The sequence below is a fragment of the Diuraphis noxia genome, unplaced genomic scaffold (assembly GCF_037042655.1).
Source record: "Diuraphis noxia isolate RWA-SAM2 unplaced genomic scaffold, SU_Dnox_SAM2 contig0001, whole genome shotgun sequence".
Classification (NCBI taxonomy): domain Eukaryota; kingdom Metazoa; phylum Arthropoda; class Insecta; order Hemiptera; family Aphididae; genus Diuraphis; species Diuraphis noxia.
The window spans coordinates 45,979,245-45,993,144 of NW_028301711.1; the positions used below are offsets into that span (position 1 = coordinate 45,979,245).

Sequence of the window (13,900 nt, forward strand, 5' to 3'; positions counted from 1 at the left end):
TAATTAGTAATATTAACAAATGTTTTGTTTTAAAATAATATAATATATTACCTTTCTTGTCCATGTTATATTAGGAACAGGATTTCCGTCAGCTTCACAGTTTAATTTAATCATAGAATCCTTTTTAGTGTCAATATTTCCTCCTGACGTTACCGATTTAATTCGTGATGGAACTATAACATAAACAAACATCAATATTGTTAGCTTAACGTAAAAAAATCCATAATAAAATAACCACACATAAATAAATACATCTCGAGACGTGTATGTAATACAGATGTTTTGAATAAATAAATTGTACACAGAGGTTGGTAGACCCAATTGGGGTTTTGTAAAATGTAAGACCTATGAACATGTTCGATACCAAATTCTCTGCAATCTCGACAAAATTTCATATAACAGAAACCTTATACGACGCTGATAGGACTGAATTCCATGGGTTTGCCAAAATAGTATTATTTTAAGAAAAAAGTATTCGAAATGAAAAAAAACCCAGCTTTATAAACAAAATAATTTAGATTAAAAGATGATTTGACCTAAATCAATGCTCGATATTTGTACGACATTAGACATTAAAGTGGAGAAAAAATAATGGAACAAATAATAATATGACTAGAGTTTATTGAAATTTCAAAGTGTTTCATTATTGTTATGTTATTTTACTTAATCAAAATTTGTTAGTTGTTGTGAACTTGATTTTCTAGGGTAAAATTTTTTAAGCTTAAATTTAAAAAAAAAAAGAATAATAATAATTATTAAAAAAATGATTTTGAAACAAATGTATAGGTCATTTTAAATGTTCTCAAAGTTTCACAAATTTGCTTTTCTAAATATAAATGAATACGAAATACAAATAGTGCATAAATGTATACAAGGTTGTGGGTTTTAGTTGAAAAGGAATAATGAGAGGATGCTGATAAAATTCATAAAAATGTACAACACGAGACTTGAAAATCATTTTTTTTTCTTCAACAGTAGTTAGTAGTATTGATATTTTCGTATAAGATCCATATTCTATTATTTTAAAATTGTATATGAACGAAATATTTTTGCTTTTTGCATTAAAAAAAAAACAGTCCAGGACTGTTAGTGTAATCGCCAAGTAATATTACGATTAAGACACCGCCAAAGTGTAAATAAAAAACCTATCTTAACCACCAAAAAAATAAATATATTATCGAATGTGTATACACCATTAGGAGAATAACCAAGTTATATTATCTGCAGTGAATAGTGAGTTCTTCTATTCTGACTTCAGCAATTTAAACTTTCCTATACTCGACTAAACGCATTACCTACCTACTGAATTTATGTACGAATAAGGCAGTTTCAATATAATAACATTATTTATGCTATCGGAGCACCATGTTGATATTATGTATGAAAAAGGATTGTGTTAAGAGCCAAAGTTATATAGATAATAGATAGGAATAATGTTAACCTAAATATTACAAAAAACGTAACAATCAAAACTGCGAGATATACGCGTATACGAGAAAATACGTCAGTAACTAAACCGAAATAAAATTAATGTGAATAATATTGTTTAATTAATAATATTTTGTTAATTTAATCCGATCACAACGGTGCTTTAAAAAAATTTTATTTGGCATGTCAGAAATGTTATGATAGTTATATATTATCATTACTGTATGCTCGAGTATAACAATTTAGGACATTTATAGTTATATTCTATTCCTACTATATTTATCAGTCCATCTTCGATATTATTAACTTATTTCAATAAAATCGGCTAGCAAGATATTATGTTGGTTTAACGCGATATTTTAATGATGACATACAATGCCGCAGAATTATTCGACGCGCCTTGTGTTGTACTAATACCAATGTTTAATGAATTGTGTATTTTTTTATATCTTTGGTATCAACCTTTAATATCTAATTTCTTATTAATAAAATATTATAATTAAACATATTATTCGGAATTGTACATCATATAGACAGGTTTAAGCTTTAATAGTGTGAGGTTTATAATAAGTTTATCTTTTTTTGTTTTCTGCGAATAAGGTTATGCGAATATCATTTGTTCAAATATAATAATTGTATATAAAAATCTCAATAAATGAAAAAATATAATATGTATTTATATCAATATACACATTTGTTCTGTTATCACGTCTCGTTTTAACATCAGAACCATAAATTAATTTAATCGTAAACCTTGTTACTTTTAACTTTTAAGTATAAGTATCTGCGTATTCTATGTATTTTACGATCCTGACTTCAATTAATTTATATTTCGTTCACAACCCCGCACCGACACCACTCCTTAATTTTAACATTTCCAAATACGACGACCCTGCGATGGATGTATTATAATAATTTATGTGATGAAGATGGCTTGGTTTTTTTTTATCAGTGGTCGACGAGCACTTGTAGATTGTTTTTATTTAGAGAGTAGTTTTAAAACGTGGGTTGGCATAGCTCAAATCGTGCAGTGTCTGTGTACATGTGTATTATATATATATATACGTGTGTGTATGCACTTTACGTGTTATTTAGCTGTCGGGACGACTAAGACAAAGACGCAGCCGTTGCCCCGCCGCAACAACGTTTATCGTTAATTTTTCTCTGGAAAACTGCCAACAATGCCCCCTAAGGGATTATTATTTGAATAATGGTCTGTTGCACACGGGAGACGTAGTGTTTCAAAAGTGCTTTACGTCTATCTCTTTTATTTTTACTCCAAAGACTACACTTGTGTGTTTGTGTGTGTGTTTGCTAACCACCACCATCACCTCCGTTGACAAGATAGTCACTTTTGGCGGCGATTTGTTACCAAACAGACCTTTTGGCATTCGCGTCCGATTTATCTTGTAGTGACACACAATTTTTCTTCATCAAATTACCTCTACCACTTTAACCAGAGTGTGCTCCACCATCGTTACATCCCACACGGTAGGTTACCGACCTCCCAACTACCATATAATAAATAATAATATTATGTTTTGATATAGGTACTAAAATATTATAAATTATATAAATTTTATAAAATATTGTTTTTACTACCGCATCAGCAGATGAAATATTTTATGTCTACCAAGCAAACGCAATTGGTAACCGTACTAACCCAAAGCCCATTAGTCCCGTTATGCTACCTAGAAAACGATCTGTTGTTATCGCGCCGACACCTTCTAACGCCCATATTGGAACGTTACCTACGTTATTCTGCGAGATAAATGTCGTAATGGTAACGTTGTTTTTCTGTTTTTATGGTATTTTTCTTCTAGTTAAAATTTAACGTAGTCGATTGAACCCTACAAGAAAGACGGTAATAGCTTATAAAATTAAAATAACCTAAAAAATAATAGGGGATCGTTAATTTTCTAAGAATAGCACATATTTTAATATTTATTATTGTTCATACTTCAATAGTATATCTAATATACCTAATATCTCTAGATATATTTTTTTTATGAGAACTTCAAATAAAAAAAAAATAAAAAAATAGTATAGTAAATCGAGCTACGATATCATTGAAAGTTATTTTAATATGATGATATTGATTTAATGTTATACTCATAATATTAATCGACTTTATACTCGTATATTAGAAATCATAATTATACTATATTATAAGTGGACTAAGCAAAATGCATTTCACCTAATTTCTGCTACCTGGCCTGTTGTTTTTAAATTTAATATTAGTTAATGAAACAAAAGTATGCTAAATTTGGGTTGTGAGTATTGACACCATATAGTTTGAAAAAAAAATGCATCACAAATACATTTTTATTTTTAAATTAGTTTTATAATGTACACATACACATTTTATACTCTATATTGATAGATACTTAATATTTATTGGAAATATTTCGGTTTGATATCTTATGCTCTAAATGTCAAATACAACAACAACACATTTTACAAAGTGAAAATTGTATTTAAGCAACCCGTATCACCAAGTATAATATATACATTTGTTAGAGCTGCATTGCATTTATATGTCCTAAAAAAATATAAAAAGAAAAAGACACTTCAGACCTTATAAAAGTCTTCTGGTTTTTACTTATAAAAATGTAAATCGAACCCTGACTATATTTTTTTTTCATGGTAATATATGATGCATATTTTTTTCAACGTTTTATAGGTTATTGGTTAAAGAAAAGTCTTAAATAATGATATTTCAGAGCTTTTAATCGTAAAATATAGTTATTTTATTTTATATAATATTGATACTATTAATACTATTATTATTTTATGTAAGTTTCACGGTACATATATTAAAATAATTATTTAAAAGCATTTCAACCGAACATAGAGTCTCATGATACAAGTCTCATTACTCGTTGGTACATTAATTTCAAAATTAATTAAAAACTATCCTTTTAGATTTTAGTCTCGTCATCATTTTGGTTGCCATGTAATCGCCGTACGCGCACCTGGCAAACTATTGGATGTTTTAGAAATGGAACTAAATTGTTATTTCTCACAACGTACCTATAGTAAGCTACGCCACCAGTAACCACGTACTTCATCCTCGAGGAAAAGAAAGCAACTTAAAATAATCGTTAGCAAGAATGGGGTTTTAAGTTGACAACTTGCCGACGTCGGGAACCACAAAGATTCATTATAGGAAAGTAATCAATTTCACAGATTACATCCAAGGTTCGGTGCTTACTAAATTTCTGGAGATTTCCACGTTTTCCACATATAAACCACAGTATAGGTCAGGGGTATGTTTAAATGGAAAGGCGGTGCTTGGGAGCTAATGCACCTATCTAGCTTTTTTATTTTTAATTATAAATTACCTACTTGCTGTTAGATATCAGTGTACACGACGAATGACTAAACGTATTACATTTGTTTACTACCGCAGAATAGGTTAAATTTGTTTTTACTCCGAAGCTGTTAGTAGTACAATAATTATTATTGAATAATATACCTAAGAGAATTATATAAACTTTTATCATTAAAAAACCACCCCTCCCCCCACAATCACAAAAAATATCCTAGATCCCCCATACTGATATAATATATAGGCACCTAACCAACGCATCGACGATGAAAGTGAATTGTAACAACAGTGCGACCTCATAAATTATCCCGACAAGTTTGTCATACCAAACTTAATCTTGTCCGGTTACCGTTAGGACGGAGTTATGGAGTACAATATTCGGCGCGACAGTATGTGATGATTCATCATCGGTACTACCTCTTCTACCTACACCACTGTGTCGGCGTTGTTTAATAATAGGTACCTATATACTGCACAGTTAAATAGATTAATGTTTTCCGGCAGCATTTGGTGGCGGTGAGGCAACAATTCATTTTAATAATACCATCGTTATATACGATAATAATACGTATTATTTCATCGTCGCTTCTTCGTTCATTTGATGAATGTTAAACATTGACTTGCATGCCGTGTGTTCGTCACGTTTGTATAAATTTTGAGCTGGTACGATTTTTTACGAATTATTTATTTCTGATAAAATTAAACTCTTTTCTTTTCGGTTTTGTTGTATTATATTCAACAGAAACAAAACAAAAACGGGTGAGAAAATCGGATTTGCACGAACAGTATAACGGTACACGGATCGTTTCTTTTGAAATATTGTTAAACAAAATGTTGACCGCAACGAAACGTAATGCTGAAATAAGCGGAAATCTCGTAGGTATATAATATGCGACTTTGTGTCTCTGGCCACAGCAGCTTATACTCGTAGAACCCAAAACCCCGTCTTTTCGACGATAACCTAAGTGTTTTTAAAAAATATTCCAGCCATTTCATATATCTTGTTGCAGTTTACGTCATGGACACAAACAAACACGCCCGTATTGTTTTTAGAGTTATTTTGAAAAGACATACAGTGTTTGTGTGTGCGAGTGAATATATATATTATACACCTTGAACCATTTCGACCCTCCTCCTTCTCCTACTCATTTCCACGATTCCATTACCCTTAATAAATCGTAAATAAACAAATAGTTTGCTCCGTAGTACCTCGTATAAACATCAGTGAACTATATATAATATGTACGAGGTCCTTACACGCCAACGAAGTCAACTTAATGCCGCCCTACTTACCGATCCAACCCTTTACGCACTATCGAAAAACTTGGCTCCATACATGTCTTATAGGTTAGTGCATGTAACTCCGAACCCGAAGTTTATGTCGCGAGCACACAACAACAAAACGTGATAATACCTCCCCCCCCTTACCCCGTTCATCACAGAAACGGATAAACCAAAACGATGAATTTGTGCGTACCTACACTGCTGTGCATATACGCAGAGGTTACCTATGTACCTAGAGTACCTATGTTATAATGTTTTGTGATCGTTGACAATTTTATTGTTCGAGAATATTTAATTCATCTGAAGTCAGTTTCAGTTATAGTTTTACTTTTTTACTTGAAAAAGTGTGCCTCAAACTACTTGATGGATTCACGCTGCAGGGCGTTTTAACAAGCACACTCTCACCCAATTTTTTTTTATAATTAGTAATAATGAATTAATTCGGATTAAGAATTATTTTAATTTTCAAGTATACAAAGGATCGTATTTTCTAATAATCAAAATTCTATGACGATTTAAAAATTGTTCTGGGACGTACACATTTGTCTTTATTTTTTGATTATCATTAATTTTTATAGTATGTTTTATTTTAAAATGCACGTATTAAACTATGTATATCGTAATTCAAAATTGTAAATTGTAACATTTTATCACGATTTCAAAATTGTAGTAATATATCGACATTTTATGTTTGGTTAAATTGACTAAGTATAATAAGTATGTAAATACTTGGCTGATCCTTAAAAATACAGTTAAATAACTGAGAAAATGCTCGGCTGCAATTCAATATAAATGGATCAACATTCTAAAAAAAATTTGTGTTAATCTTACAAAATAAAAGGGTGGTTTTCTTTGGTAAACAGAAGTACCCATTAGATACAATTCTTAAACTATACAAACAATCTAAAAATATGGCATGAAATATTTAACAATTCTTAACAAAAATCAAATGACTGAATTATAAAATGATTGGAGGTGGGTTAACATCGTGCACAGTGAACCACTATATCATGTAGTGTGTACAATATATTTTATTGTGTCCATAAAGCAATCAATCAACTGTTACTGCTGATATCGATTTACCTATATTATAATATTTATAATATAACAATATATCTTGCGCTTACATTAAAATAATATAATGTATTGATTGTGCAATGATTGAAATTAAATTTTAAATGTTATGTAAAAGTAGGTATGTATGTTGTAATATAATAGTTATCATACCTATTTTCCCCTTTTCAATTTATAAGAATTTTCAACAACAATACGGAAAACATTAATTGTGCGGTATTGCATACGAATTCATAATATATTATTAGTATAATAAATCGGTAAAAGTTATGATATCAATAATTATGCAGCGAAAATCGAATATTATAATAATCTACAACAACTAATTACACGTAGGTACACGTCATAATCATATTATGATAAAAGCTGCAAATAAAATCTAGGCAAGTGCGTGAATCGTTTCGAGACGGGTTTTGCGCGAATGTTTAACCTTCGTCCCGTCATAAACAGTAAAATGCAAAACCGTGGAAAATCAAGACTATTATTGAACGTCGTGCTCATGATTGTCCGCGAATACCTGCGGATGCACCGTCGGCCTGTATATACAGCCTGCAGGTTAAATAAATGCAAGGACCCAACAGGAACTCGGATTACCATTAATTAATAACGTTTTAATTGATATTGTAAAGACGTTGTTGTGTTCTAGGTCATGTGGCCGTATTAAAATTATCCCTACTTGGACCACTGTCAATATGAAAATCTGATTATTGTGTGCCCGTGCGAGCTATTGTGTTGAGTGCTTTTGGGTTTGTCATCCAGTTTACCTACCTGTATAATAATGCTATACAGCTTGTGCCACGGCTATCCGATAATAATGGTGCCCGAAATTCGGTTCCCTAAATAAATTATGTTGTTTCAGAATGGATGTTAGCATCACGCCATGTTCGGTCTTTCGAGATAAGTTGTGTACGATATATTATTATTACGCAGACGTGTGTGAAGTAAATAAATATTGATAAAAACAAAAACCAAAACACAATTCGCACATACGTATTATATGTCGTAATAATTTTTTATATGCAAAGGTAAAAAAAAAATAATAATAATATTTGAAAGCAAAAAAGATTATTGGTCCACAGGAAAACAAATTGTTACCTACTAAATAGTTTTTGATTTTTCCCGCCGAATGAATATTAGTTGGCCATTTCAAATGGATTTACTTAAAATGATTTACTAATTATAGTCATCAGAAAAATGAAAATTTAGAAACGTATATTAAACAACCCAATTTATGAATGAAATATTTTGACAAGTAAAATGTTGTGTTATTTTAAACACATAATTATACGCATGACGGAATTACAGCGTTTTTTTAGCGATTTCTTCAACTAGAATATACCTAGTATTGTTCTATGTGTACGAATTTCGATTTAATCACTTTGCACTTTGAATAACCTACATAGGTAGTAGTTTAACGGTGGTCGTTAGATTAATTTAAATTTCTCCGTCGACACTGCAGGACAATGATGCAGTTTTGTACCTATTCATCGGCTTAAGATTTTCGACCATTTTGCTGCGGTATCGTTGCGTGACACGCGTCTTCGTCGTAAATCGTCCTTATATTGTACGCAATATTAATGTTCAGTTTCCGTAGTACACTATGACGTTATAACGATTATTGTAGACAACGTTACATTTGGTATTTACCGCGAATACCTTAGCGTTTCGCTCTGCTCAACACCAATCGTATGATTGATTGTGCCCGCCAACCTATAATCGCTCCGGAAAAGCTTAATCATAAACACAATTAGCATTTTTATGTTTTTAGCGTTCTCCGTTTTACCGTTGAATTTCGAACACGGAAGTAATACAGCGATTGTGGCTTACCACAACTACAGATGATAATGTGCAGATTTTTTTCCGCATTATTTTTTTCTCAAAAACGGTAGTTTCCCCCCCTCCATAGAGTTTTAGACCATCAGAGCATCTGAGAAAATAAATCAATTAATCACGGTAATTATTCTATAGTATAACCGTTAGTACTTACGAGCACGATACGTGCTGCAAATATTTTGAGATAAAAAAAAAATTCTCCCCACAGAATAGCAGCAGAATCTCGGCTAACAGAGAAACAATTAAATACAAAATATTTTAATATATTATTTTTGATCAAAACGCGACGCAAGATGTACGCTACACATTTTGAGGTAAAAAAAAAATAATTGTTGTATGACGTCGGAAAGACAGCGGGAAAATCTCGTATATTATAATATCTCAGAAAAACGCTTTACGCCATTCTCGACTGGTGGTCGTGAGTTATGAGTTTATGACATATTTTACTACGAGCGAGACGCAGGTGATGACGTGATAATATCGTGTCCCATATAGACGTACCGCCACCACGATTAAGTGCGGGAAACCATGGCACGGAATTTCGGCCCGAAATTTCCCGTCTTTTCCGTTGTCTTAGGAAACCGACCAAGATGATTTTCCCGGAAACGATGTTATGTTTCTAAAAGTATCATAAAATCGCATAATATATATCTACATAATAATATAGAGAACGATAAAAAACGTTCTAGATTATTACGTTAAGGTATCTGCGTCAAAAATTTATATTCATGTTTATTTTTATCAAATGGCAAAAAAACGCAAATAACTTGGTTTTTAAAACATTGACAATTTAAAGTAAATAAATGACTAAAATTTTAAAATATGACAAAGACATGCATCGTTTAGATATTAAACTACAATAAATGGATCTAAAAGAATAATTTGACGATCTGTTGACGATTTAATTATGAATTGATAACGCATGATTCACAATTGGTTTTTTTAACAGCTTACAAGTCGTAATAATATTATATTCCATTAAAAAGTTTTTTTCAGTCACAATTCGTTTATTGGTCTGCTGGGGGACGCAGGTTTCAAAGAAAAATATGTATCTATATATATATATATGTAGTAGCTTATAGTGTTTTGGTCATGACCATGGCCTAAAGGGTAAGTTAAAAAGGGTTTCGTCTTTAATAGTAAATATCAGTTTTTTTTTTTAAAGGGTTTCTGTTGTATTCATTAATTATGTAAGAACACTAAAACCGTCTATATGGTCGTGTGAATTTTCGATGATTCCCCTTTTCTTTCTCACTCTCTCTCTATAATATATCTCTCACCCTCCCACCGTCTGGCTCACTCTCTTATCTCGTTTCCTCCGAAAACTCTATGGGGAATCGTCGTAAAGTATAGTGCTCCGGCAACTGCGGGGTAACACGTCACCCCTGCTCTCGGCCAGAAGCTCCGCATAAAATATTAAACGTCGTGCGGGATACACATGTCAAATAATTATTCGTACACTCACCAATTGTTCTATTCGTCCCAACTGCAATACACGGACGTAACGCTAAGTGTTCAGAGATCGCTTGTTCCCAGAGGATTACTTTTGCTTTTTAATCGTCGTTCACTTTTAATGCGATTGAGCAGGACGTATCACGACGTAATATGTATGTGTTCATAATATATTATCTTTATTATTATTTACGGCGGCCGATAAGATTTAGATGAGTAGTAAACGCGTTTAATTTAAATGGTGGAGTATCGAATTCGTTGTCAACGTAAACGATCTATTACAGCAAATATTTAAGTTGTAAATTAAATCTTTTTTTTAACTTAAGCAGTAACTTCTCGCGATCACATCAGCAACGATATACGGATACTTAGTATGGTTTATTGTACGCAGCATTTAAGTTCTTGTTGAATTATGACGTAGATACGTTATGCTTTTGACGAATTCAATAATATATTATACATACAATATAGGAATACATATGTCATGTGTATAAAATAATATAAAAACGACATTAGATCGTACCAGAAATATAAATATATGTTTATATTTTTATGTTTACCAAGACATATATAGCTTACCCAATATCTCCACAGTATGTGATATCTCCCTGGGTTTCAGCGTTGCTATTTGGCACACGTAATTTCCTGCGTCGTTTGTTTGAATATCACGGATTTCCAGGTTATTGCCGTCCACTAGACGTATCCTTTCGTCTGGAGATACCTTAGTGCTTCCTGCTGTTAACACCGCAATTCCTTTTTTCCACGCTAAAATGTACACTCCTGAAAAAAAAACATAACCAATAATGTAACTATGTATTTACTATATATGATAACATTAGGTACTGTTAATTCTTGAAGAATACACACACCATAAAATAATATACGAGTGCAATTCGTTTTAATGTGAGTTATTTTCATTCAAATGCCGACATTTCATACATTTCAGCACTTTTGAAGTTTTGAAAGCTGATAATATTATGTAAAAATCCTTTTATAAATCTACTCGGTTGTAAACATTTCAGTCTCTAAGTATAGTAATATTAAATCTATGTATTCATTCAAAACAATTTTCATGGATTTCATTTCGGGTTTATAACATTAATTTTTTTTTTTTCTATATATATAACAATAATTACATTATATTTTGATGTTAAATAAATTTTATCATCCGCTATGATCAATATAAACGCATTGACTTGGCAATCATTTTTTTTTTTCTAAAGTAATCATTTGTCTTTAAATTATGTGTTGTAAATTATATTATTTTATGAATTAGCGGGTTTTATCCGAACCTATATACACCTTAGTGTTAACGTTTAACCATAAATGAATAACGTAGAAATTGTATTAAATAAAAATAAAAATAACTTTTATCGGGTCGTATAAAAACGCAGACTTCAATGAAAATTCCAGTTTATGATGGCGACAAGAACTATTATTTCGAAAAATAAATATAACATTAATAATATCATTCAAAACATTGGTGTTGGTGGTTTGTATTTATGCGCTAGAAAAAAACTGTTTATGCAATTAGATGTGGAAAAATAGAAAGAGTTTAAACTGTTCAGTTCAGTTGATTAATGGTAGTTATTTATTTAACAAAATGGGTCATCCAGGTTTTCAGACGGAAGTATAATTAATTATAGATGTTCGCAGTCTAAACAGATTTTATTATTGCTCTCGTTCCGTCAACGAATTATGGAGTAAAAAATGTTCAGTTAAGTATAATACGAAACAATATAAATAGATTTTAATTAACGTTTGTGTGACAATATTGATAATGATTTGTTGACTTTCCATCACCTAGTCATAATTTCAATTTATTTTTACTTTCATAAAAATTATGTATATTTATGTAATCAAAACATTAACTGAATAATATATAAATCAGAGATTTTTAATTTTTTAAAGTAGAATTTGGAACTATAGCTCAATTAATCTAATAAATACAAATTAAAATGAACTACGCAGTTTGCGGCATAAAAATTTATTATATATGAAATATGGTTCAATAAATATATGAGAATGGTTATTTTACTATCGAAAGTGAAACTTCCAAGAAATTCATTGGTTTAATGGTGCTATACCAATTTAAGCTAAAAAACCTGTTGTCAAGAAAAAAATAACATATTGTTAAGTTGGTAAGATGTGACAAATAGTTATATATACTTAAAGCTGATATTGTGTTAAATTGACTAATTTTCTAATATTTTCCAAGTAGGCATATCAATTGTTATTTTCCAGGTAAATTATTCTAACTACAACTCCACAGAAATATTTTTAAAACAATTGCGATTGATAACTTTCAAAGTTTAGACTGCATTAACGCAAAAAACTTCAATTTACTTATTTCAGTTACCTATAAAATGTATCGCATGACTAGAAGTAGATGTTTAATTATTCATTCTATTTTATTTTTATTATATACGTGGACAGTCTTGCTATGGAGCTTGAACCTGGCGGATTACTTTTATTCCTTGAATTTTCAGGTGATCATTTTTAAATCTTTATCTAATTAGACTGAATACTGAAAAGTAACACCGTCTATAGAAAAACTGCGGAATTTATTTTTAATCTATTAATTTTAAAAATGTTGTCATGATCAACGGAATGAAGATGGTAGGTTAGTATTCTCATAATTTTTATATTATCTATATACATATATATATATTTCTATACAGCTAATACGATAGCCGTCGTAATATTTTTGATAAGCGTCATGTCAAACTATTGATTTAAATATGTCTATAGTTAAGAATGATTGACAAAATGTTTAAGAAATAACAGTGACTGCATGTAGCTCTCATGTGTTCGAAACTTCCAATTTATAAATTTAATAAAAATTCTGACAAAATTATTCAATAGCTGCTGCTGCGTAATTCAATATCCAACAGTTCTCGACGCCTTGAACTGATTGTACAACGTAAGTAAACAATACGTAGCGTACGTGAGAGTAACTATGTGTATAAAACATGTAGAGACACCGAAAACCAGAAATATTCTAGATAATATGATTTTATAATTAAGTACATCTTGACTATTTACCACTAGCACGTTGGCGTTTTAGCCACCGGCTATAAAATTAAACAGTAGAAATAAGGAACGAAATGACAAATATTGAAAATATGCAGTTAGCTTATAATGCTGTAGGTTGTCGTGGGTTTCACAACACGATAAATGAATACGAAAATTGCACTTTTGATGGATGGTTTTTTGATTCACCTTCGTCTGAAATGGGGTGAAATAGTATAGTGGAAAGTATGCATAAATTCGTAAAATATTACAGCGGATGCCCTACTATTTCTAACGCTCCATCACCTCGCGCTCAACCATTGCGTATTTTTATATACGAACACACTATATTATCTATATTATATATGTATATTTATATACGATGGATGCCTCTCGAAATGAAATATACTTTTTTTTTCTTCAAGTCATCATTGTGTAAATACCATAGTAGCTAGTGGCTGTGCTCAACACCAAGCGTGTAGTAAT

General features: G+C 30.9%; 1 protein-coding gene across 2 annotated transcripts in view; it reads right to left on the reverse strand.

Moving 5' to 3' along the window:
* LOC107168934 (neurotrimin-like) overlaps positions 1 to 13,900 on the reverse strand; it is a 189,302-nt gene that overhangs the window by 15,783 nt on the left and 159,619 nt on the right. For both annotated transcript variants that reach the window (XM_089215653.1, XM_089215652.1), the window contains exons 3-4: positions 10,982 to 11,182; positions 52 to 173 (exon numbers count right to left, since the gene is read on the reverse strand). In XM_089215653.1, coding sequence (XP_089071779.1) covers positions 52 to 173; positions 10,982 to 11,182 — 323 coding nt within the window. The remainder of the gene's footprint in view (positions 1 to 51; positions 174 to 10,981; positions 11,183 to 13,900) is intronic.